The sequence below is a fragment of the Garra rufa genome, chromosome 24 (assembly GCF_049309525.1).
Source record: "Garra rufa chromosome 24, GarRuf1.0, whole genome shotgun sequence".
Taxonomy (NCBI): domain Eukaryota; kingdom Metazoa; phylum Chordata; class Actinopteri; order Cypriniformes; family Cyprinidae; genus Garra; species Garra rufa.
Window position 1 is genome coordinate 24019233 of NC_133384.1, and position 26874 is coordinate 24046106.

General features: G+C 33.6%; 2 protein-coding genes and 1 long non-coding RNA gene across 6 annotated transcripts; all 3 read right to left on the minus strand.

Annotated features, from left to right (window-relative positions):
- Positions 1-1556: 1556 nt before the first annotated feature.
- On the minus strand, positions 1557-18742 carry LOC141300031 (hepatocyte nuclear factor 4-gamma-like). 4 transcript variants are annotated; one of them, XM_073830336.1, is made up of 10 exons: positions 18562-18742; positions 12368-12536; positions 10290-10384; positions 7759-7865; positions 7046-7201; positions 4266-4353; positions 4039-4191; positions 3709-3945; positions 2684-2797; positions 1557-2070 (listed from the first exon to the last, which is right to left on the minus strand). In XM_073830336.1, exons 1-10 carry the CDS (start codon positions 18587-18589, stop codon positions 1937-1939), a joined length of 1281 nt encoding a protein of 426 aa, XP_073686437.1. In that variant the 5' UTR covers positions 18590-18742; the 3' UTR covers positions 1557-1936. The 4 variants fall into 4 exon arrangements, with proteins under 4 accessions (XP_073686437.1, XP_073686436.1, XP_073686434.1 ...); XM_073830335.1 differs by having other exon boundaries at positions 7046-7204; XM_073830333.1 differs by lacking the exon at positions 18562-18742 and adding an exon at positions 16008-16540 and having other exon boundaries at positions 7046-7204.
- Positions 18743-20387: 1645 nt separating this feature from the next.
- LOC141300033 (probable G-protein coupled receptor 141) lies at positions 20388-23314 on the minus strand. Its single transcript, XM_073830337.1, has one exon. The coding sequence runs from the start codon at positions 21892-21894 to the stop codon at positions 21013-21015; it is 882 nt and encodes a 293-aa protein (XP_073686438.1). The 5' UTR covers positions 21895-23314; the 3' UTR covers positions 20388-21012.
- A 9-nt stretch (positions 23315-23323) lies between these two features.
- Positions 23324-26703, minus strand: LOC141300036 (uncharacterized). Its single transcript, XR_012341905.1, has 3 exons — positions 26504-26703; positions 26356-26408; positions 23324-26228 (listed from the first exon to the last, which is right to left on the minus strand). It is a non-coding gene; the product is annotated as an uncharacterized lncRNA (long non-coding RNA).
- Between the last annotated feature and the right edge of the window lie 171 nt (positions 26704-26874).

Below are 26874 nucleotides of genomic sequence, written 5' to 3' on the forward strand. Positions count from 1 at the left end.
AGCAGCTCCGTTTCGCAGAGCTCAGATGAGATGTTATGATCATCTGCTTTCTTGTCTCAGCTTCATCGTTTTGTTGTAATTGCATAGGTTCCATATATAGCTCACAGTGGCTTTTCGCTTTCAGGGTTTGCTTTAGAAAACTGACAAAAGTTGCAAATAGAGATGTACTGTATGAGCATTAGGTCCTATCTGTCTTTTTATGCTTCGTATTTATACGGCTGCCACATGAATCACCTGTGTGAATGTAGTGTTGCCCTTAGCATGCAGGGTCTATTGACATTTGCCAGGATATGCACTGTATGACCTTCTGATTGTAATGCAAGTGATATTTTGATATTTGTATTGAAAAAACTTTTAAAATGCAGACAGTATGCAGTATAAAATACAGCAAGAAGCTCCTCTTGCCATTAAAAAGTTAACACATTCTAAAATAATAGAAAGTTTACATCCCCTTGATTCTTAATGCTGTGTTGTTACCTGAATGATTAACAGCTGTTTTTTGTTTTTTTGTTTAGTAATAGTCCCACAAATTCTTTGGTTTTCCAGAATTGTTTCAACAATGACTGTATGATTTTGAGATGCATTTCTTCACACTGAGGACAACTGAGGGACTCATGGCAGTATTCAATGAAAAAAATATGACATTTAGGTAAAATAAGAAAAATGTACACATCTCCATTCTGTTCATAAGTTTTCATCCCCGGCTCTTAATGCATGTTTTTTCCTTCTGGAGCATCAGTGAGTTTTTGAACATTGTGTAATAGTTGCATATGAGTCCCTCAGTTGTCCTCAGTGTGAAAAGATGGATCTCAAAATCATACAATAATAACTGTAAAGAGTTCAAATACACAAAAACACTGAAAAATCAAAGAATTTTTGTGGGACCTGAGAGATTTTTCTGAAGAACAGCGGGCAGCTTAACTGTTCGGGACAAACAAGGAACTTTTGAACAAATATCACTAAACACACACAAAAAAAACACAGCCGGGGATCATTCAGGTAACAACACAGTACTAAGAATCAAGGGAATGTAAACTTTGGATTGAGGTCATTTTTATAAATTCAACTTTTGTTGAAATTCAATTCATTTTTTAAATATATTCAATTTTCTCTTGTGGACTATATGTAAACATCTTTTATGTGAAATATCTTTCATATATTCAGGTCAGTACTAAATAAACTATAACATTTTTTTTGTTTTGTTTAATTTATTTTGGTAAAATAATTAAAATTTTGCAGATTCTGAAAGGGAGCAAACTAATGTCCCTTAACTGTATTAATGAATTAAGCATACTTTAAGTTGTTGCCTTTGTTTTCTTTGCGCACAAAACGTATTCTTGTAGCTTCACAACATTACGGTTGAACCACTGCTGTCACATGGATTATTTTAACAATGTCCTTACTACCTTTCTGGGCCTTGAATGTGTCTGTTGCGTTGCTGTCTGTGCAGGTTCAGAAAGCTCTTGGATTTCATAAAAAATATCTTAATTTGTGTTCCAAAGATGAACGAAGGCCTTACGGGTCATAAAAAGTTATATATACACAACACAAACTAATAAGAGCATTTATTTATTGTGTTTTAAGGGCACATTTTCAAACTAAAATTTACATTTCTTGCATAGTATAATTTTGTTAATAAATTAAATCTTGACTTTTTATTAATACAAAAATGTTGCTAAGTCTCTTGTAACTGACAATAATTTTATGTTAATAAAAGAATATTGTCTACATCTATTAGGTTACCAGCGGTAGGCTGATACAAAAAGAAACCAGGTTTGCCAGCATGACAGATGTTTAAAGAAAAACAATAAATTTGGAATTTGTTTGAAAAGTTCCCTTTTGATCAGATAAATATGTTGCATTTGTTGTGGGGAAGGGTGTAACTCACACAATTTACACATATACAAACACACAGGGTCTGCGGCAGAGAGGAGACTCAAAGTGGAGGTTCAGGAGAAGGTCTGTTTGGCATGGGCTGTGGCGGGAGCAGAAGAGATGGGCTGCCGGGGGGCTTGTAGGCCTCCTGGTTCTGTACTGAAGTGGGAGATGGAATAGGGGTATCTGGGGATGCTGAAGAAACACAAACAGAAGAAAATGTTACATAAACATATAAATGCTATCAAATGCAGTTTGTGTAGCTTGGAATATAATGAGCAAATGATTCGGGGTTATTATCATTGGTGGATAGTGCACCCAAAAATGAAAATTCTGTCACTATTTACTCACCCTCATGTCGTTCCAAATCGGTAAGACCTTCGTTCATCTTTAAAATACACAAATTGACAACTTAATTTGAGAAGAAATTCTTAAATAAAGTCGTTAATTTTGTTTCCTTTGTGCATAAACGTATTCTTGTAGTTTCATCGTATTAAGGTTAAACGACTGATGTCACATGGACTATTTTAACAATGTCCCTACTATCTTTCTGGGCCTTGAATGTGTCAGTTGCATTGCTGTCTATGCTATTTGTGTTTTAAATATGAATAAAGGTCTTATGGGTTTGGAACGACATGAGGGTGAGTAATTAATGACAATTTTAATTTTTGAGTGAACTATCTCTTTAACTAAAATTCAACTTAAACATAAACCACTTCACTGATTATTTTTTATTTCTCACCAATGTCTGGTATTTAAACCACTCAATATATATTTAGAAACAGATAAATAAAAAGCTATGTCTTACCCATCTGCTGTGCATGAGCAGGTCCTGGGATGGAGCTAATGACTATGGTCTGTCCCATTATTGGAACCTGAGGGTGGCCATTGTGATGTAAGTGAGGTTGCTCCGTGGTAAGACCTACAAAAATAAATTAATAAATTAATCACAGAGTGGTGGCAAATTTCATGTTTACCTAACTCATCTGTGTCTGTTTACTTTATGTCCAAAAGTAAAGAAAAAAAAGGTCTAACTACTACTGTGGCATACAGTTGAGGTCAATAGTTTACATACACCTTGCAGAATCTGCAAAATGGTAATTATCTTACCAAAATAAGAGGGATCATACAAAATGCATGTTATTTTTTTATTTACAACTGACCTGAATAAGATCTCACATAAAATATGTTTACTTGAGAAAATAATAGTTGAATTTACAAAAATGACCTCATTCAAAAGTTTACATACACTTGATTCTTAATACTGTGTTGTTACCTGAATAATCCACAGCTGTTTTTTTTTTTTGTTTGTTTGTTTGTTTAGTGATAGTTGTTTGTGAGTCCCTTGTTTGTCCTAAACAGTTGTTCTTCAAAAAAAATCCTTTAAGTTCCAACAAATTCTTTGGTTTTCCAGCATTTTTGTGTATTTGAACCTTTTCCAAAAATGACTGTATGATTTTGAGATTGAGGGACTCATATGCAGCTATTACAGAAGGCTCAAACGCTCACTGATGCTTCAGAAGGAAAAACAATGCATTAAGAGCCGGGGGTGAAAACTTTTTGAATTTGAAGATCAGGATAAATTTAACTTAGTAGTTTTTTTAACTTAGTAGTCACTTGACACTTTTGAATGGGGTCAATTTTATAAATTCAACTATTATTTTTTCTTGTGGACTATATGTAAACGTCTTATAATGTGCAGTATTATAAGAGAAAGATTACGCAGACTTTTTTCCGGATGAGTACTTGCTTTCACCTAGTTAAAAAGAATGATCATGAAGCATTTTTCCGCTCCAAAAGCCCCTGCAACTGAATGCTTCACCTCATACTCACCCCCAAGAAGCATCTCCTGCAGCAGGTTATCTATCTTGGCAAGACCGAAAAGCTTGATAAACTGTAGCTGCTCAATCATCTGCCAGGTGATGCTTTGCAGAGTAGGAAGCAGCAGCAAAAGCTCACCGAATCGCCCACGCGAGTCATACTGCCGGTCATTAATGTAGTCTTCCAGACTCATTTGAACCTGATAGCGCATTGCCTTGATCTTAGAGGGGTCTCTTAAGCTTTTGGCATCTAGAAGTTTAAAAACAGAGATAGTAACATGTATGGCTGTGTTTCAGGATTGATAATGGGTGTTAAATTAATGCTCTGTTTCATTCGTTATACCAGGGTCGAAGAACACAATGGCCTTTAGAGCTGCATATTCGTTGTCGTCAATTTGGATGTCCTGGAAGGGTAGAACGAGTTCATCCAAGACTCGGTTTGACACGCGGCCTATTTCTGGCTCTGGGCAGTTTCGATGGACAACGCAGCCATTTCCTGCATGGAAAACGGAAATCTGTCTATCTGCATTGTAATTATGTTGAAAGGTGAAAATAACTATTAGAAGTTACCTAGAAGCAAGAGATCTTTGTATGGCATTGACCTTTTAGCCACACCAAGCAGAAGATGCTCTCCGGCATGAGCTCGTAATAAACTAACCTGAAAAAAAAAACAAGAAGTCAATATCTGCTATGCCATAAGGTTTTCAAAAGTCTCTAATGCTCACCATTTATTTTAACCAAAACAGTGATATTGTAAATGCCATTACATTTAACAATAATCTTTTTCTATTTGAATATATTTTTAAAATGTAATTTATTCATGTGTAGGCAAAACTGAATTTTCAGCAGTCATTACTCCAGTCTTCAGTGTTAATAACTGAATTTTATTTTGTAAGAACATTTTGAATGGAATAAGAAAAAAGTAGATTTTTAGAAAAACTGTGTAGTTACAGTTTGCTACCGGCAGGTGCCCTGCATATTAGTTGACTGCATGTATTCAAAAATAAATATTGCATGCTTGTTTAGAATCAGTGATCACATGTGCTCACCTAGTTTCATGAAGTTTTGAGTTTTCATTCAGGATTTATAGGCTTTTGGGTATATCTGGTCATGCCCCTTTTTAAACGACCTCGTTAAAGCTACCCAAAAGGTAAAGTTTTTTTTATTATTATTATTATTGATCTAGAGAGTCCAGAGAACTGCACTGCAGTGCTTATATTGAGGTTGAGCGAAAAACCTAAGAGTAGTTTTCAAAATAAGTTTTTACATAACTGAGAATAATTAAAATAAATTATTTGATTGATGACAGTGGTTCTTGAGGCAAAGTTGCTCAGATCAAATGATATGAATATTGTGTGGATGTGTGAAACACCATTTGATTAAAACACATTAGTGCCACCTAACAGCAGATTCCTTTCAAAATTCGTACAGACCTCTACGGCCGTAAGTCAAACAGGCCCACAGAGTTTCGTTCCGATCAGCCTTCATTAACCTTGTCTAATATGTGCTCAAATTTCATTGGCCAATGGCGGCCATGTTTTTAGAGATACGCGAATGTCCTCATAGACACTTGTGGCACTTTGGACAAAGACATGGCATACCAATGTTCAAGTCGATCAGACTAACAGGTGCGTAGTTATAGCCGCTTTTATGTTTTTGCCCAGTTATAGTGCCAAGTGGCCAAACTCCACCTTATTTTTTTTAGATTGAGACCTTAGATTGAGCTCAAAAATATCTCTTTCCATTCAAAAACCATAGGCATTTTAGTAAAAGTGGTTCTGCCTCTGACAAATCCCGTTGTGACTGTGAGTTGAAAATTCAAATTTGACAAATCTGACAAGCATTTTGGCATCCCGTTGTGGTGGTGAGTTGAAAATTCAAAATTTTCTTGATAATTATTGATATTCACTCTCCAAATAATCTTTCTGCACTGGTTTGGATCCGATTGGGTGAAAAACCTTGGAATATCTTGCAAAAGTAAGTTTGTCAAAAAATCCAATGCTATAAGACAGTTCAACCTGTGATTAACGGTTTAGGAGTTATGAGTGATTTGATACTTTTGTTTGCCGTCAGGCCGATTGGTCACGTTGTGGACAGTATAAGTACCACCATCTCTCCAAGATTCAAGTCTCTTTGACTTATACGGTTTGGTACAGACTTGCGGTTTGGTGGGTCTGAACACTTTTAGCTAGAGAATGCTACATGCTTGAAACTCTCAAAAATTCACTATAATGCAAAATAAGCAATTAATTTTGGACCAGACATTAAAAATGATTTGCCAAATTTTACTGTATATAGTTTGCAAGCGTATTACTAAAAGACCTCAAAGCTAACACACATGGAGTAAATGGTATTTTTTATTCTTTAAAGGATTTGATCACTTCCAGAACAAAAATTTACAGATAATTTACACACCCCCTTGTCATCCATCCATCCATTCATGTGTTTCATTCTTCAGTCGTAAAGAAATTGTGTTTTTGAGGAAAACATTTCAGGATTTCTTTCCATATAGTGGACTTCTATGGTGCCTGTGAGTTTGAACTACCAAAAAGCAGTTTAAATGCAGCTTCAAAGGGCTCTAAATGATACCAACTGAGGAAGAAGGGTCTTATCTAGCGAAGTGATCAGTTATTTTCTAAAAAGAAATACAATTTATATACTTTTTAACCTCAAATGCTTGTCTTGTCTAGCTCTGCGATGCATACTTTGTGCACTCCGTTCAATACAATTAGGGTATGTTGAAAAACTCCAATTTCAAAATAGTCCTACATTGCTGCAAAAGCACTGACCCAGTGTTTACAAGAGAATGTGCAAAGAAGGTAAAAAAAATGTAGATGTAGGACGATTTTGAAGTTGGAGGAGAAAATGAGATTTTTTCAACATACTCTAACTGTCTTGAACCAGAATGCTAGACAAGATGAACATTTGTGGTTAAAAAGTGTGTAATTTCTACATTTATTTAGAAAATGACTGATCGTTTTGCTAGATAAGACCCTTCTTCCTCGGCTGGGATCGTTTAGAGCCCATTGAAGCTGCATTTTTTGAAGAAAGAAAGACATAAACATCTTGAATGACAAGAGGGTGAGTAAATTATCTGTAAATTTTTGTTCTGGAAGTAAACTAATCCTTTAAGGTCATATTTAAACATTGGAAGGTTCAGAAGTTCAATAACAATAAAAGCAAAGAGAAAAAGTCTGAAATTTAGAGCAACACAGACAGCGTGCTAAATGGAGGCTAAACTGAGTCAGCCATGTGAATAGCAAATATTGAGCTTCAGTGAACGGCCCTGCAATTTAACCCAAGGGCCTCCCCAATTAGCACAGCCAGTGTTGCTTTCCAACGGCCATTACCTGGTCATCAAGTGGCAATTCGCCGAAGGCTGGGATGTATTTAGCCCACTCTACCAGAACAAGCAGCTGTTGCTTCATAGATTCACAGACGTCACTGATAGTGGCTGATTTTTTCTCTGAAACATCAGCAGGGCCCATTGGGCTGGCGGCGTTGATCTGCTGGCAGACAGACAAGAGAAGAACCGAATTTACCGTGTCCTCTAAAAATACTTTCGCACAGGCTGTTGCTTCTCTCTCAGAATAAATTCACCCAGGTACTCATGCAGATAATTAGAAATGTTGATGACACAGACTGATGCTTAAAGAAAGCGCTCAGTTGTTATTTATCTCTCATTGTCATTAATAACTTCTGAGCTTCATCAGAGTTACTGTAATGAAACCTCTCTTCCTTCTTTAATCTGTCCTGCTGGTTAATTTTTGTCTTTGGTGACTATTTATCTCTAGCATAATGCATTAAAACCATACACCTTTGCTTTAATTGACAATCATAGCAATGATTTATTGCTCAAAAGCAATAAATGTTACTGCTGCAGATACCATAATTATATGCATGTTTTTTAGGGGTTTTTTTTCCGTGTCTCTGCCCCTTTCTCTTGATATTCTTTCTCTTTCTTTGTGTGCGTGTGCGTGTGCGTGTGTGTGTGTGTGTGTGTGTGTGTGTGTGTGTGTGTGTATGAGAGAGTGTTTCGATTAACCTTGATAGGACAGTTTACCTGCTGCGAGAGAGCTTCAGCATGAGCCAAGGCTGTGATTGGCGGCAGGTCATGTGAGTCTTGTATGTTCCTCCTCGAACTGATACGGTCCCTCTCATTTTGCACGGCTGAAAACAAGCACAAACAATTTTACTGATTAGTGAGCTAATAACAGTTAAGAGTTATTACTGATTAGCCAAGATGATGGGTGTGTTTCTCAAGCTTATTTACAGCAAATCTCACACATTGCCAAGAAATTGCTACAATTGCAAAACTAAACATTCTTTGTAATGTATTTTAACATCATTAAACGTGAATTAAAAAAACAGACTAAAATGACCTTTTTGCCACACCTGCCATTGATGAAAGCATTATAAGTCATGATTATTTCTTACTGGACATGTAGCTGTATTTTGCATTACTTTTAATATTTTAAATACATTTAAATAATATTATTAAATCTTTTGATTTATGAAAATGGAACTTTAACCTTTTTATAAATTAATTTGCTAATGTGTGATATTTTCTGATATCTAGGCTTTTGATACCAGGTCAAACTTAAGAAAAAACTAACTGAACAAAGACTTTAACCCAACTACAATCGACGCGACAAGATTCCAGGGCCAAGCAATTTGGCTGTCCACACCAGACGCGACAGAAGCACAGAAGTGCACTGCACTCCCAACAAAATGGACAAGTTTACTATCTAATTCCTACATATTAAACTTTTTTTAGATTATTAGAACTAGGCTACATACTGAGTGACACCACATTTTCACCTGTTGGATCGCACTGAGTTCGCAGCTTTAACGTATGTTTGCTTAAATGTATTTTGAAGAACTGAGGTAAACTATCTGCTGTTGCTTTCAGTACGGCTATAAATGTCACACAATATGATATTCGACACTCACATTAGACACTTTTAACATTAAATAAGGCACATAATCAGTACCTGAGATTGTAATTTCCATAGTTTGCATGTTGTTGTTCCAGCCGTGAAATACACACGGTGTACAGAAATACACCGTGTCCTAACTACACGCGACGCGACGCCGCGACACGCGATAAAAGGTGTCTTTTCCATGTTAATCGGAGTTTTTGTCCTAACTAGCTGCTACGGCCACACGCGAAATTTCTATTTTAGAAATGTCGAGGCTGGAGCAACAATATACAAACCAACGACAGTGATAATCTAAGGTACTGATTATGTGCTTTATTCAATGTTAAGAATTTCTAATGTGAGTTGGAATATTATATTGTGTGACATTTATGGCCGTACTGAAGAAAACAACAGATAGTTACCTCATATCTTGAAAATACATTTAAGCAAATATAAGTTAAAACTCCGAACTCAGTACGAACCAGCGTTTTCCATGACAAAGATTGTATCAGTCACTCAGTACGTAGTTTTAATAATCTAAAGACGGTTTATGAATTGGATTATAAACTTGTCCATTTAGTTGGGAGTGCAGTGTGCTTCTGTCGCGTCGCGTCGCGTCGCGTCGCTGGAATCTTGTCGCGTCGCGTGTAGTTAAGACACAATGTTAGAAACCGTTTAAATTTCGCTTGTCGACATCACGGCTAGTTACGACAAAAACTCAGATACCTTTTATCGCTTTTGGTTAGGATATGGTGTGAGATTGTTTGCCTGTTTTAGCCATGTCTCCTAACCTGGTCTGGTTTGGTAGTACAGTGTTATTTCTAATATCTATTATAGAAACGGTTTCTATTTCTGCGACATCGTGGCTGGAACAACAACATGATACAAACTGTTAATTATAATATCAAATACTGATTACGTGCTTTATTCAATGTTAAAAGTGTCTAATGTGAGTTTGAATATCATACTGTGTGACATTTATAGCCATAGTGAAAGCAACAACAGATCTTGAAAAGTCTTGAGTTCAGAGTTTTAACGCAAATGTTTGCTTTAATATACAACCAACAGGTGTTTTTTTATGACAAGATGGTACCAGTCACTCAGTATAAAGTAATAGGTTTAATATTTATTAATTAGATAAACTTCTGCATGACTAATATTTCAGTGATTCTGTCACATCGCGTCGTGTCGCGTCTGGTGTGGACAGCCAAATTGCTTGTGGCCTGTAATTAGGACACGGTGTAAGAGGCGTTTTTGCTGAAAGACCAGTTTTCAATTTAGTGAACACCAGCTTCGTCACCCAGGTAAACCAGGTTAAACCATCTAAGTCTGGTTTAAGTATTTTTAGGAAACAATAGTGAGCAAATGAAAAAATAATACATGACTGCCGTGCAAAACCCAGCCTAAGCTAGAGGTAAACTTTAACTGACCGCAGTCCTGAACAACGTGTACACACGGAAAGTGAGGTGGAGAGCACATGATCGCCCATCATAAAAGTCTAAGCCAAGGTTATACATCCAATAAACTAAACATCCTTGTGTAATCAGGGCAAGTTTTATGGCATCATCCATTTTACTCTCTCGAGTTCCCTCTTCCTTGTTACTCCATGATCTGTTCGAAACTGTGGGAAAAGGGAGTATTTGTAGGAGGGGTATGCATATAAAATGTTCACCTTCTTTCTTCATTCCAGCTCGAAAGCATTTGTGAAGTCTGCAGAAACGACACTGGTTCCTTTTGTCTTTATCAACAACACATTGACGATTAAACCTGCACACACACACAAAAAAAGATGATCTTACAAGAGCAAAACTTTATTTTTTATTCTGATTTTAATTTCTCTAAACAAATAGGCCTACAGTTGATTCGTTATTGATTCTCTCTGTTTTTAAATGGACATGACGGAAGTAATGGCTTATGTTTCAGGGAACTGGTCAAATAATGATTAATTAGACCAGTTCAAACTATTTAAGATGGATTCATGAATCTTTTTAAATGATTCATTAAAAAGATCCAAAGTACTCACAAATTCAAAACTGATTCCTGAGTCGTACTGAATGATTCATTAAAAAGGATTGGGTAATAAAAAGACACTCATTTATGAATCATACTTGAACAAAATGTTTTAAAAATCAGTTTTATTTAAAAATGTATTTGTTTCTTAAATAAAAACAACAACTCTTGATTCCCATCCTATAGTGTTATTGTTAACAAAAATAAATTATTAAAATTATTATTTTTTTTAAATTAAAATTAAAAGTTAATTGTAATAAAGATAAAATTAAATTAAAATACTACATGAAACACTTTTTGTTAAAATGTACCTGAAATAAGTATTTAAGTAAAATAAGAAATAAAATAATAAAGTAAAATAATTAATAAATAAATGAAAATATATTATAAATATTATAAAACAAATAAAATATAAACAAAACATAACAATAAAAGTGTATTCAGTCTAGTAATAAATACTATAATAGCAATAAAATAACACTGAACACACAATATTTATTTATTTATTTTATATATATTTTTAAATTTGAATTACATTCAATTTTTTTGTAAAAAAAAATAATTTATTTTATTTGTTTTGTTTTGTTTTCTGTTTTTATTTTATTTTATTTTTATGTTATGGTATAATATTTACTTTTATTTTTTCTTTTATTTTTTAAAATAAATTAAAAATAATTATTAGAAAAACTAATAAAATTAAATAAAAAATCTAAACAAAACATAAAAATAAAAGCTAATTTAATCTACTAATAAATACTATAGTAGCAATAAAATAAAACAAATTTTACCACGGAAAAAAAGATTTTCAGTACACAGTATTAATTTTATAGAGTAAACATCTCACTTGGAAAAACGTGAATTTTGCTTATTACACACTTGATACTTACTTACAAAATTATTTACCACAACAAAATGCTTATTTATTTCTTTTATATATTTTTAATTTAATAAATTTAATTTTTTTTTATTATTATTTATTTTATTTGTATGTTATGGTGTGTGAATTTAGCTTATTTGCTATTGCACATTTGATACTTACTTGCATACTTGATTAAAACTAGTTAATGCAACAAAATGCTTGTTTATTTATTTAATTTTCTTTTTTATGTTAATTTGTTTTATTTTATTTTTATGTTATGGTATGTTTTTTATTGTATTATTTGTTATACTTTATTTGTATTTTTTCTTTATAATAATAAAAAATAATTAAAATGATTTATTGCAACAAAATGCTTGTTTATTTATTTATTTTTATATATATTTTATTTTATTTTGTATTTTATTTATTATTTTATTTTATTTTTAAAATTTTTATTTTATATTTTATTTTTTTTTAGAATCAATTAAAATATAATTTTTTTTTAATTATCAAATAAAATAGCATAAACATCTCATTTTGATGAGTGCAAATTTGTACTCAAAATGTGAATTTTGTTTATTGCACACTTGATGCTTACATACTTGTTTAAAATTAATTATGCAACAAAATGCTTGTTTATTTATTTTATATTTTATATTTATTTTTTATTTATTTTATTTTTATGTTATATGTTATTTTATTATGTATTATTATTTATTTTTAATTTTTTTTTTGTTATTTTTAGTTATTTTTAGTAAGTTAAAATATAAATATAAAAAAAACACACCAAAATAACACATTTTTTACCACATCAAAATTATTTTCAATACACAATATTAATTTTATAGCATAACCATCTCATTTGGATGAGTGTGAGGTACCTGCAGGAGTAGACGTGACTCTTTCTGATGCTCCGGCGGAAGAAGCCTTTGCAGCCATCACAGCTGGAGGCGCCATAATGTTTACCTGTGGCTTTATCGCCACAGATTGCGCAGTTGGAGCTCACGCCATTTTCTCCTTGACTGATGTTGGGCTCTGTCGGCATATTTTCTGTGTACAACAACAAGGACAGTCAGAACTGGAATCATCACTGAAACACTTTGGTTTGAGTTGCAACAACAGTTCAGTCAAGTAAGGGCTTGATGAATCTCTTGGGTGTCTTGTTCATAAAAGGTTTTAGATTTAAAATAGAGAATCACATCCATCCAGAACGTTAAACAGTGAGAATCTTATCCTGCTAAGATTCTAGATGCTAAGCTAACAAACAAAGAGGCCTAGTGAGTCTCATATAAAGCTACAGGATGATACGTCTATCAAATCTCGGCCTTTTTACTCGGTCCCCCAATCATAAGAGCTAACGAGGAGAATGAGGAAGAGTTCTGCATAAGTGAACAAAGGATGCTATTCCTAAAAGACCTTCTAATGCAACAGAGAGCGGCACCCTTCTGTTCATATAGACAAGGATGAAAAATCAATCATTCCTTTGTGCATCCAAAATCATAACATTTCAACAAAAGAAATGCAGCAGGGGACTTTAGCCTTTTATGCGCTGAGACTGATTGGAGCCTCCCGCTGTTGTAGGACAGACTTAATTAGGATTAGCCTCTGTTTTATCGCATAGATAGATATTTAATGGAGATTGACATCTCATGGATAAATGTTAATGTGGGTTGAAAGCAATCACTTCTGATTCGGTATATTCCCAAAGTGATTCCTTCTCATTTCGGAATAAAACATCATTTGGTCGCTGGGACCGATTTCATCCTGGCGGCTTTCTGCATCTGCGTAGTTTCAGAGTACTTCAAATTGAAACAAAAATCAGTTGCCAAACAGCTTTATGAGCTTAATTAAAGAAATAGTTCACCCAAATATGAAAATTCTGTCCTCGTTTACTCACCATCATGTTGTTCCGAATCTGTATGATGTACTTTCTTCTGCAGATATATTGAAAGTTTTTGGCAATGAAACAATTTTGCTTATCATTGACAATATGGACAAAAAACATTTCTTAAAATATCTTCTTTTGTGTTTAACACATGAAAGAAATTCATACAGCTTGGAATGTATAGAATTGTGAGTAAATGATGACAGAAATGTCCTTTTTAGGTGCACAATTCCAGCAAAGGACAATAATAGAAGGCTGAGGGATGACAAATTTTTATACAAATGAGCTGACTACAATAACCAATCCATCCAAATGCTTTCCTACACTGTATTAAATGTATGTACAAAATGTGAATTTTGCTTATGGCACACTTGGTACTTACATACTTGATTAAAACAACAAACACACACAAAAATGCTTGTTTGTTTATTTATTTTTTATTTTATTTTTTGTTTATTTATTTTTTTAATAAATTGTACTTATTTTTATTTTATATTATTTTATATTCTATTTTAATTATTTTTTGTTTTTTGTTTTATTTTATTGTTATTTTATTTATTTATTTTATATTATTTTATTTTTTGTTTGTTTAGTTTTTTATTTGTTTTATTTGTTAATTTGTTTACTTTTTTCTTTTACTTGTTTTTATTTTATTGTTATTTTATTTTATATTCTTTTATTTTATTTAATATTTTATTTTTCTACTTTACTTATTTTAATGTTTTTATTTTTTTATTTTGTGTTATTTTATTTATTATTATTATTATTATTATTATTTTATTGTATTATTTTTATTGTGTTTTATTTTATTTATTATTTATTTTAATTTATTTTGTTTATTTTTCTTTTATTTCTTTTTTATTTTTAGATATTTTATTTTATTTTTTTATTTACTTGTTTATTTATTTTTTTTCATTTTTTTTTTTGATTGTACCTCAATTTCACTGTGTGCAACCCATTTAATTTGTAAAATATTTTATTTCTTCCATTTATTTATTTGGTTTTATTTTTTATTTTGTTTCATTTTTATGTTGTTATTTTACTTTTTGTATTTAATTTTTTTAATATTGTATTTTATTTTTTAATTTTATTTTAATTTATATTGAAGTATTTTTTTTTCTTATTTATTTTATATAAATTTTTAATTTACTTATTTTAATTTTATTTAATTCAATTTCGTTTTACTTTTTATTTTGTTTTATTTTCATGTTGTTATTTTAGTTATTTATTTTTTCCTTTTTATTTTAATTATTTATTTTATTTTATTTTATTTTATTTATTTTTTTATTACTTTTTTTATTTATTTGGTTATACCTTAATTTCACTGTGTACAACCCATTTATTTTGTAAAATATTTTATTTGTTCCATTTATTTATTTTGTTTTATTTTTTATTTTATTTTATTTATATATATTTTATATTATTTTATATTTTACTTTTTGTTTTGTTTTTTATTGTTACTGGTATTTTATTTATTTATTTATTTTCACTGTGTGCAATCCATTCAAATTTGTAAAATGTTTTATTTCATCCATTTGCTTTATTTATTTATTCTGCTTCCAGCATGGATGATTTGAGTACAAAAAATGTTTACCCTAATGCAGCCTAATGCATTTGGACTGATATGTGGTGTAAAATAACATTTATGATACATTTTAGAATTAATTATTGTAGATGTTACTATGCAAAGTACATTTTAGGTTAACTTTTTTCAGTGCAACAGCTAGTTAGCATTTAACTGCAGCAGATTTAGACTAGTCAGTATGACAGATCTAATTTTATTGGAATAACTCCCACTACATTTCCACTACACAAAATATTTGTGAGAATCCACCTAAATTAAGTTCAGCCAAAGAATCTTTTGTCTGACTGTTCATCTGCATGCCAGAGATTGTGTGTTTGCCTTTAAATCTATGTATTCAAGTCATTTTATTGCCTTTCTCTATCTCAGTGTTTCGATGTACTGTAAAGAACTGTAAAGATAACTGGGAAATCTCTTCAGCAATTTTAGCATTAGGTTAATGGAGAACCAAAGTGGATAAATCACATCAGATTGTGGTGATGTAATTGGGTCAATAACCTAAAGAGTCTAAAAAAGAGTCTAAAAATACAAATATAAAAATACAAAAAAATAAAAAAACATCACAGGACAAACATCTTTTCACTCCTCAAAATGTCTCCTCCCCTATTGCTTTGAATTAACTTATAATATAACTTTAAAATATTCTGAATTTACACCTAAACACATCCCATTTTGTCCTATTTTCCCAACCTATGAACCCATGGAGATCCCTGTCTCTAATCCAGAGACTCAGAACTCTTTTCCCAGGATTTGAGCGAAACCTTTGTTGAATTTTAAACCGAATGGAAAGACTTTCAAAATAGTTAGCTAACAATTATCTCTTTTAGGTTGAGGTAAATGATTCTGCTGGGACAAATTATTCTAGACAGTTCAGACAGCTATTAAACCAGCCATGACATATTGCCCGTCCCCTCCAGACACATGTGAATCAGTCATACTAAAGCCAAATGAACATCCACATCAGTTAGAATCTCAGCAGCAAACACAAACACCCATCAGGAACATTTAAAAGTACTCAAAAAGACATATTTAGGACCAAATGCACAGCACTCACCACCACAATAAAGCACTTCTGCATTCTCAAAGCCTAACGTGCTATAGGTCGGGTCCAGACCCTCGCAGTAATTGGCTACATCCATGTCCAACAAGGATTTAGGAAGAGGAGTTGGTGAAAACTTCATCCCTGCCTGGCTATCTCTACTTAAAGTCGTCCCGGGACAGTGTCTCTTGGAGAGAGAAGCGAGGGCAGCCTTAGGTTGACCATCTCTTCAGAATGCTGATTTGTCGTCTTCTAAGACAAGGGAGGAGCCTTCGCCAAGACTCCTCACCTCCTTGAACAGAACTTATCTTCTAACCTTATCCTATACTTATCAGAAGGATGAAGAGATAACAGTGTTCCCCGTTTGTTCCAGAAAGGAACACAAGGTTTTATTGGTGCTGCCCAACCAACAGGCCCTATTCTCAGTCAAAATGACACAGTAATGCACCGTCCCAAAACCCAAAACTAGCTTCCTTCGAGCTTCCATTTGTAAACAAAGACGTCTGAACTTTTCTTGAGATCTGCCATGGCTCAAAATAAAGTTGTAGGTTTTTAATATTTCAAATAAATTTACAAAAACTAATATAGTAGCAGCTCCAGAATTCTGTTGTGGTTATCTAATTATTACAGACATAATTTACATTCGCAGGACACAAATTCTGTTTTGCATGTTAACGTTTAGTTAAATCAGATTAAGAGAATTATTTGAATGTAATTTTTTGAATCTATGAGTCCTTGATGAGTCATTCTTCTTAAAGAGATAGTTCACCCAAAAATGAAATTTCTGTTATTTATTCGCTTCTAGGTTATTTCCAAACCTACACTGTAAAATTATTATTCAAAGATGGAAATAAAACAAAGAGTAGGTTTTACAAAAAAATTGCATTTTAGACATTCTACTACTTAATTACTTGATATTTCTTCGTAATTAATTGTGAAATTTACTAGCAGTTTCTAAGTGAATATTGTTTGCCGAATCGTTTTTTTTGTGTGTGTGTGTGTGTGTGTATTACTTTCTTTTTTGTGGAACAAAAAAAGAAGAGACTCTGAAAAAGTCTAAGTGTTTTTCCCCCAAATATATATTGTATGGAATGACATGAGTGTAAACTATCTTTTTAAGAGTTTAATATATATATATATATATATATATATATATATATATATATATATATATATATATACACACACACACACACACACACACACACACATATATATTTTACATTTTTATAAAAATAAATAAATAAATAAAATTTAATTGCCTGCTTGTAAACTAACTAATTGTGGAATTTACTAGCAATTTCTTGCTGAATATTGTTTTCGATGAAAGTAATATATAATTTTTAATATATCTTTTATTTATTTATTTTTTTACTGTGGAACAAAAAAAAAGAGACTCTGAAAAATTATTCAAGTGTTTTTCTCCCATATAATGAAACTCAATGGGTTCAAAGTTGTATGTTTATATATAAATAACGTTTATATATAAATAACGACAAAAATAAAACACAATAGTGCAGCACTGTCAGCCCTAATGCATGTGCAAAGCAAAACAATGTTTCTTTAAGAGTTTGTCAGATTTCAGAATATCTGTGGTTTTACCGAACTAATACTGTACGAGCAGAAGCCATAATTAAAAACTAAAAGACAACAAACTATTAAAATAAAATAAAATTCAAAATTAAATATATTGAAGGATCTGAGGTTAGATTCAGTAAGCACAGGGATACACTGAGGCCACATCACGCAGGTTACAGTTTAACTTCTCTCCAACAAACAATGTTTTAAATGAGGAAGTGCTCAAATGTTCACGTGATAAGAGTTTTGATCTGTGAGGCTATCAATTTCATGAATAGATTGCATTACACCTCACTATCAGCTACAATACAGAGAGATGAACACTACAGAAAATCATATTGCAAAATCCTCTCCATATTACTAGCTGATCTATCATGCCATTTCAACAGTAAAACAAATTCAAGGTCAAACTAGAATTGCTTAGGAGTAAAATATCACTCCAGGAGTGTGAAAAACTCACAATATCAAGGCAGTACATTAGTACTGCATTAATGTCACTTCAATACAGGCAACTGAAATAATTACGATCTGATCTAAATGATATTAAGGCATATTTTAATGTAAACGACGTTTATTATTAATATATTAAAACGTGACAACGTAACTGACTAGACTATAACACATTTTCCAGAAATATATGACTATAAAATATGAAATATAATAGCATAAGCTTTGCTTATTTGTTTTCACGACATAAAATATCAGAAAACACACAAATACTGTACGTTTTTTGTATGAAACACCTATATATTTCCATTTGTCAATACGGAAAAAACACACTTATACGAAAAGAAACGAACCGATTTTAAGGAATGCTGACGTCACAGTTGAACGAGCGATAATTTCTTTACCGTCAAAATGTAGGCTATTAGCAATGACTTGTTTAAGACTGTATAACCAGGTTAAAGATAGGAATAAACGTTTTAACGCATTTTATTTTCTTTTACCGGCCAACAATTCAATGACCGCAACTCAAACTATCTGGTCTTACCTTCTCCACGTCCAACAACGATTTGCATTAATCCACCAAAAGCCAAACGAACATGTGTCAAACTTTTATGCTAATAAATATGATATTTAGGCTGTTATAGAGAGCAAATTAAGTGTTTAACATGTCAAATGCCTCACATTTGGATAATACTTTTGGTGGTGTTGGGGGAGCCTCATTAGATCGATTTACTAAACAAACTGAAAGTTGGGTGGAGATGTTAAACAGTAACTAGCCCCAATAAAACACAAGACATGAATCGTGTTGCCTATGCGTGGGTTCACGCCGTGAAGAACACGGACAAACAAAGCCTAAAGACAAGAATAAAAACATTTCAACTTATCGTAAATATGTAACATACCATTTTGTATTTACACAGACGAGTAAAAAGCCTACTTGTGAACACTGGTTGAACCCTAAGGGCTCAACTTTTTAGTTTTATAGAAATATCGTTTTATCTTTTTGACTACCTCAGACCGGGTCTTTGACGTTTTCAGATTTTATCAGAAGAGGGCGCCAAATCTCTATTTTCCTCTCTCTCTCTCTCTCTCTCTCTCTCTCTGAGAAAGGTCAAACATCGGTTGGTCATTGTCTTATCACATAACTTAACATAAGACAATATTTAAAGCTCATATATTTAAACCATGGATTGGTTTCATAATGAAACCAATCCATTTCATTTGTGCAGGAGTCTAAAATTTCCCCCCAATATGAAACCAGCTGACTGATATACTGTAATGGAGAACTCAGAAAGAGAATTTTGAAGAATGCCACCACCACACCCCAGCTCACAATAACGTGAAACGTCCCATTAAGGTATGAACGCATTGCATTACGTTACGTTACTTTTGCGTTTCTTTTTAAATCTGGCAGGGCTTGCTTGTTTGTTTTTAATATAAAAAGTATTTTTGGCAAATGTAAAAACCTTTTCACAATAAAAGCCTCAGGCTGAAGGAAAAGTAAATTTACGACTGTTTAGTAGAATGCAGAAGGTTTAACACTCTTCAGCAGTAAAAAAAAAAGAAATGCTTATTAGTATTGTTAACTTGGATCAAGGTCAGCATCAAAGACACTAGTTAATAAAATGGGATTAAATACATAAAGTATATTTGTGTGAACATTTAATTTTTGCAGGTTTTGCAGTTGCATTTCACTGTTTTCATGCATTTTGAAAAATACTAAATCTGTTTTTTTTGTAAGTGTGATGAATTAATGCATGTTCACATTTATTCTAGAACTAAAGTAACATCACACTTCCAGTTTCTTTCAACATGAGGACAGGAGAACTTTCAATCAATACATGAGGAGAAAAACGTAACTGGCGTTACTTATTTGAAAAAGTAACTCGATCAAGACACTAGATATTTTCTTGTAAATTAAAAAGTAGTGCGTTACTTTACTAGTTACTTGAAAAAAATAATCTGGTTACGTAACTCGCTATACATGTAATGCGTTACATAGAGCTTTCAATCAGTAAATAGGAAAAAAGTAACTGGCGTTACTTATTTGTAACTGATATTTGCTGTAAAGTAAAAAAGTAACGCATTACTTTACTAGATACTTGAAAAAGTAATCTGGTTAAGTAACCTGCTTTACTCCCAACACTAATTATGCGAACACTAGAGAAAAAATAACGTGAACGTTCCATTTTATCATTAGGAAACGTTCGGGCAACCTTATGGAATAATTTTGAAAGTTCCCTGGACGTCCTGAAACATAGCTAACAAGTGTAACGTTTCAAAAACGTTAGACGAGTGTCCATCTAAGACGTTTTAGAAGAAAACAAAACAGTCCATTGACAATGTAGGCCTATATTTTGAGCTAACCCGTTATTGCTGGAAGAACGTTTATTCATAGATTTGAGAGACTTTAGCCAAAGTTCTGAGAACGTAAACCTTAAATTCATTGAGCTGCATTCTTACAAATGAGTTGAATTATTATGTGTATTGAGTACATAGTACATAGAAAGGTTTGCTTTAACCCTTTAAATATTTAAAATATTTCACTCTATCTCCTCAAAAGCTTTACAGTACAAATATCAAAACACACGTCGTTTCAAAACATCTGAAAAACTTGAATTCCATGATAACATGCCATCGTCACAAGTCATTGTAAAGACATATCGAATGACAGCCGTGCTATTTATTTAACACTAAGTTACTTTAATATACACCAAGCTATGTGGCATTTATCATGGTTCAAGAATTTACATGATCAATGAAATAAACTTAAAAACAGGGCTTACTTTGTGCAATCGCATTCAAACAACGTGAAAAGCTTTCAGAGTCACAGTTACCCCAGTTAACTACTTGGGCGCAAAACACGACTTTGCGAGCCTGATACAGTATAACAGTCGTACAGTCAGATAAAAACGGTTTCCAGCTTCACATCTGCAGTCCCTGATTGATAGTGATGGGGGAAAACAGCGTCTATGTACAGTATTTATCCGCTTTTTCAGGTCCAGCACGCTTTACAAATGCTCTTCCCTGTGAAGGTCAGCATGTCGAAACACGTAAGTCCAGTGATGGCCAGAAACACTTCGTTTATCTCATTAAGGTCTTTACCATTCTTCAGGTATTGTATCCTAAAAAGGTGGTACGGTGCCAAGCAGGTGAGCATTATGAGTACAAAGCTGAGGTTTTTTATTTGGACCCAAAACTCCTGCTGGGAGCGGCAGGCGGGTCCGTACTTGAGTATCATTGCGCGCAGGACGATCACCTGGATGCAGGTCTGCACACACGACACGGTGATAATTAAGATGCACAGAATCATGTTTATGGCGAAGACATAGCCTTCCTGTGTTAAATGGCCAAATTGGAAGCATTGGTCTTTTGGTGTGGTTCCGTTGTTGTTCTGTCCGTATTGTTTTACCACGAGGGGTAGCATGATGATTAACAGGATGCACCACACTAAAGCGCTAGCGCCCAGTCCGTGCAGCCGTCTGTAGAACTCAGTCCGCTGCGTTTTCTTGTAGAAATGCAAGAAGCGAACAGTGAGGAGAATGGAATAGATGGTAAACACCATGTATATGTGGATATGCACCATAGCGCTGACCAGTTTACAGAATCCCTGACTCAGCTGCCATTTTTGCGCCGCGTAGTAGTAGATTCTGAATGGCACGGTGAGCAGGAAAAGAAAGTGTGCGACCATCAAGTTCAGGAAGGCGATGGTGGTTAACGAGCGAATGTTGGTTTTTAACAAGCTGATCATGACGGTTAAACCTGTGATTCCCACCAGAAGGACCACCGTGTAGATAATAATCAGAGCGACCCTGAAGGGCTCGGTGAAGTGGGCCGGGTTGGTGATGTTGCTGCTGACTGTGGCGTTCATCGTCATGTTTCCTAGTGAGAAAACACACTGGAAGACAATTGTGATAGTTATTTAAGAGATGCAAAAGGCATTTGCATTGTATTTGTTTTAGTTTAACTCACTGCTACGTTTAAAGAACGTTCATTAGAAATGCGTTTGTTTACATTGAATTTACTTGTCACCAAATTATTTGTAGCGAGTAGATATTCAAAACTTTTGAAATGAATTAAAAAGGTTTCAAATGAAAATTCTGTAAGCATTTACACACCCTCATGTCGTTCCAAACCGTATAACTTAATTTATGTGGAACATAAAATATATTTTGAAGAATGTTGTTAACCAAAGTTTCTACTGACTTCCATTGTATGAAGAAAACATACCTAATTTATTTTTGTGTTCCACAGAAAGAGAGAACGACATGAGGGTGAGTAAACATCGACAGAATTTTCTATTCTGTTACACTTTACAGGAAAGTTGTGTTTAGCTGCCTTCATTAGATAGCATGAACAAAGAGTAAAACGCCTTCTAAACCATTTGTGACCCTGGACCACAAAACCTTAAGTAGCACTGGTAGATTTATAGCAATAGCCAAGAATACATTGTATGGGTCAAAATGATAAATTTTTCTTTTATGTCAAAAATCATTAGGATATTAAGTAAAGATCATGTTTGATGAAGATATTTTGCAAATATCCTACTGTAAATACACCAAAACTTAATTTTGATTAGTAATATGCATTGCTAAGAACTTAAATTGAACAAGCTTTGATGTTTTTGTACCGGCAGATTCCAGATTTTCAGATAGATCTATCTCGTCCAATTATTGTTTCATCTATCCTGTCTAAACCATACATCAACGTAAACATTATTTATTCAGCTTTTGTAAATCTCAATTTCAAATAATTGACTCACTGGCTCTGTGGTCCAGGGTCACACTTATTATTCCTAGTTAATAATGTTCATTTCAACATTAACATATTATTAAAATCAAAGTTGTATCTGTTAACATTATGTAAATGACCTGAGGTAACAACGAATGAACCGTTGTATATTTATTATTAAGTTAAAACGGTTAACAAAGTTAAATATGGTACAAATGTATTGCTTATTGTTAGTTGATGTAAGTTAATGCATTAACTTACTGTTGCCAGCTATATACGTTTACAGTTTTATTATAGTGTGCTGTAGAAACAGACTAAAAAAGTCAACGTAGAAGTAAATGTATTAAAGTTTAACACGGAACACTTTATGTATCTCTAACTTTATGTAGCTCTTGCGAAACTACTGCATGTGTACAGGCATGGTGGTTCTTTTCTCTTAAAAAAAATCAAATGAAGGCAAGACATTTCAGCTATATTTTACAACACAGTGCATTTGAAATGCAAAAATTAGTTTACTTAATTAAAATGAACAGCCTAATACAACAATAAAACAAGATACTGTACATACCCTCAGAACAGCAACGCAGAAGTTGACGATAACAGAGCAGATGAGGAAGTAAGGTAATGCGTCTGTTGCATCTGTTCCACACTCATTCAGCAACCACTATTTTAACACATTCTCTCTATGAGGCCAGACTGCTGTTTGTTTTCATTTGCACATTTGACGCTTCGCTCTAGGTGGCCAACCTCAAAGGCAATGAGAGTCACATTGCCAAACAACTTCAACAAACCTTCATATTCCAGTTATGATAAAAATATTGCAAGATCACAGCCATGTAGCAATTCTGTTCTTTACATGGAGTCTGAATGTATAGTAAAAATTCTCTGTTGGTAGACACGACGAGTATTATAAAAATCTTAATGGCGCTCAATTCTAGTGCCTGGTCTTATACAGAAAGGGTTTGTGGTTTTTGGTTTTCCCCTCTCTGCTTCTCACAGCTGCAGGGGGGATGTGCTTTTAGTTATTAATGGACAGCGATGATGAGAATAAAATTTGTTTTTGAACAGACTATGATAACATTTGCATATAAGGAAAAAAGTATTAATAAAATGTTAGGTATAATGTTGTATGAGTGAATGCGTAGGTTAATGCTGTTTTGGAGTCAGTAATATTTTTATTGTTTTTGAAAGAATCGCTTGTACTCACCAAGGCTGCATTTATTTAAACAGTAATATTGTGAAATATTATTACAATTGAAAATAACTGTTTTATATTTGAATACACTTTAAAATGTAATTTATTTCTGTTATGGCAAAGCTGAATTTTCAGCATCATTACTCCAGTCTTCAGTGTCACATGATCCTTCAGAAATCATTTTAATATGTTGATCTGCAGCTCAAAAAAACATAAAAAAAAATCTTCCTGACCCCAGTTTTTTGACCAGTTGTGTATATGTACTGTTTAGTTAAAGGCATGAAACTAAGTGTCAAGGTTTATTGTAAATAAATAATTTTACATATTTACATAATATTAAAATACAGTATTATAAAACTACATTTATCATAATAATACCAAGCACAGTAACATTCCTCACCTTTGGCATTAATCATACAGTACATCCAGTCAAGCCCGAAATTATTCATACCCCTGGCAAATTCTGACTTAAAGTTACTTTTATTCAACCAGCAAGTTTTTTTGTTGACCGGAAATGACACAGGCTTTTCCTAAAGGATAATAAGATGATGTACAAGAGGCATCATTGTGGAAAAAAAATATTTCTCAGCTTTTATTTACATTTGAACAAAAAGTGGCATGTCCAAAATTATTCATACCCTTTGTCACAGTCTATGGGAAAATCCAAACTTCTGTACCATTCCAAATAGTCCAAGCTGTTCTAAAGCATCCTAATTACCCTGATTCATTGGGAACAGCTATTTTAATCAACCGGTGAAAAACAGAAGCTCTCTGCTGTTGGTTTGTGGACAGTCATGGCTTAGACAAAGGAGCTCAACTGGGAACTGTGGCTGCTCACAAGTCAGGAAGGGCTATAAGACCATATCTAAACCATAGACCATATCTATGTTTTGAAGTCCCAGTGGCTGCAGTGCAAAATACAAGATGTTCCGCACTGTGAAAAATCTCAGAGGACGTGGTCGGAAGCCAAAAGTGACACCTGTGCTGGCCGCTGGGTTCCACGGACGCAGACCAAGGACACCACTTCTCCAGATAAGGCACACAAAAGCCTGACTGGCCTTTGCAAATGCTCATCTGGACAAAGAAGAAGACTTCTGGTCTTCTGTTTTATGGTCAGATGAAACTAAAATTAAATTGTTTGGCCACAATGATGTAGCCTTCATTTGGCGTAAAAAAGGAGAAGCCTTCAACCCTAAGAACACCATCCCCACTGTCAAACATGGTGGTGGGAACCTCAAGTTTTGGGGGTGTTTTTCAGCCGGTGGACCAGGGAACCTAATCACAGTAAACGGCACCATGAAAAAGGAGCAATACATCAAAATTCTCAACAACAACATCAGGCAGTCTGCAGAGAAACTTGGCCTTGGGCGCCAGTGGACATTTCAGCACGACAACGACCCAAAACACACAGCAAAAGTGGTGAAGAAATGGTTAGCAGACAAAAACATTAACGTTTTGCAGTGGCTCAGCCAGAATCCTGACTTCAATCCAATTGAGAATCTGTGGAGGGAGCTGAAGGTCAGGGTGATGGCAAGGAGACCCTCAAATCTGAAAGAGTTGGAGCTCATCGCTAAAAATGAATGGACAAAAATACCAATGGAGACATGCAAAAAGCTGGTCAGCAGTTATAGGAAGCGTTTGCTGTATTAGACAATAAAGGCTTTTCTATTGATTATTGAAAAGGGTATGAATAATTTTGGACATGCCACTTTTTGTTCAAATGTAAATAAAAGATAATTTTTTCCACAATGATGCCTCTTGTACATCGTCTTATTATCTTCTGGGAAACGTCTGTGTCATTTCTAAAAAATAAAAAAAACCTTGCTGGTTGAATAAAAGTAACCTTAAGTCAGAATTTGCCAGGGGTATGAATAATTCCAGGCTTGACTAAATATAAACATAATCAAGTACCCCCCCCCCCCCCCAAGTCCCAAAACTAAAATACCCGTTTTAATAGCAGATCACTTTCCCCACATTAGTTATAACATAAAAGGTCTTCCTATTGTAAGATGCTGACTCATAAATCTTAAGAAATAATGCTGTTAAGAAATACCCAGAAACAGGAAGACCCTAAGCTGAAGATCAGTCATATTATTGTGCTACTGAATGCTTGTTTTTTGCACCTTGTAAACATCATGAAGGTGGTCCTGGTACTCAGTTGTCACCTAAAGTGCATCTTTTGTTTCCGTCCAATGAGGATTCTCTTGGAGGTTAAGATGTGCGTCATGACGCTCAGCAACATGAGGAAGATGGTCATGGACATTACGATGACATAGTGACTAATACTGCAACACAGAAGAAACATGATCATATTTGTGCAATATGTGCTTTTCCATATGTAAAATGTTCCATATGCAAACCAAACATGCAAACACGGTTAATAGGATTAAAGATAAAACATATATAACCCACCTAGTGCCTATGTCAAGCCAGCTTCCATAATCTTTCACTAAGAAAAAGAAGTGCTGGTAACAAAAAAGAAAAGAGATAGTTAGGATTATTAATAAAAAAAAAATGCAACATTTGCAATTATTTGTCATGTTCTCTGTGCTAAGCTTACCAATGCCATCAAGTCTGAAATGACAAGCACAACGAGGAAAAGGCTAGAAAATAAATGCAGATTTGATGTAAACATATGCAAAATAATGTCATAAAGCTAACATACAAAAAGTATTTTGTTCTGCCCGAGCAGGAACATATCCTTTTTGTTGTTTTTTTAAACCAAGTACTTTAGAGTAACAAAGCCTAGACGTTTATGTTCAACAAGGACGCGTCTGTGAAACACTTGAGCCCAAATATAGCAAATGCTTGAAGAAGTGGTCAGTCTGCAGACAGTATGGGCAAAAATAGAAAGGCCTGCTGGTTTCCTGCTGTTCTAATTATTATGCTAAGTACCTTCGTGATGAGAGCTGCGTTGACACTTGAATGCTT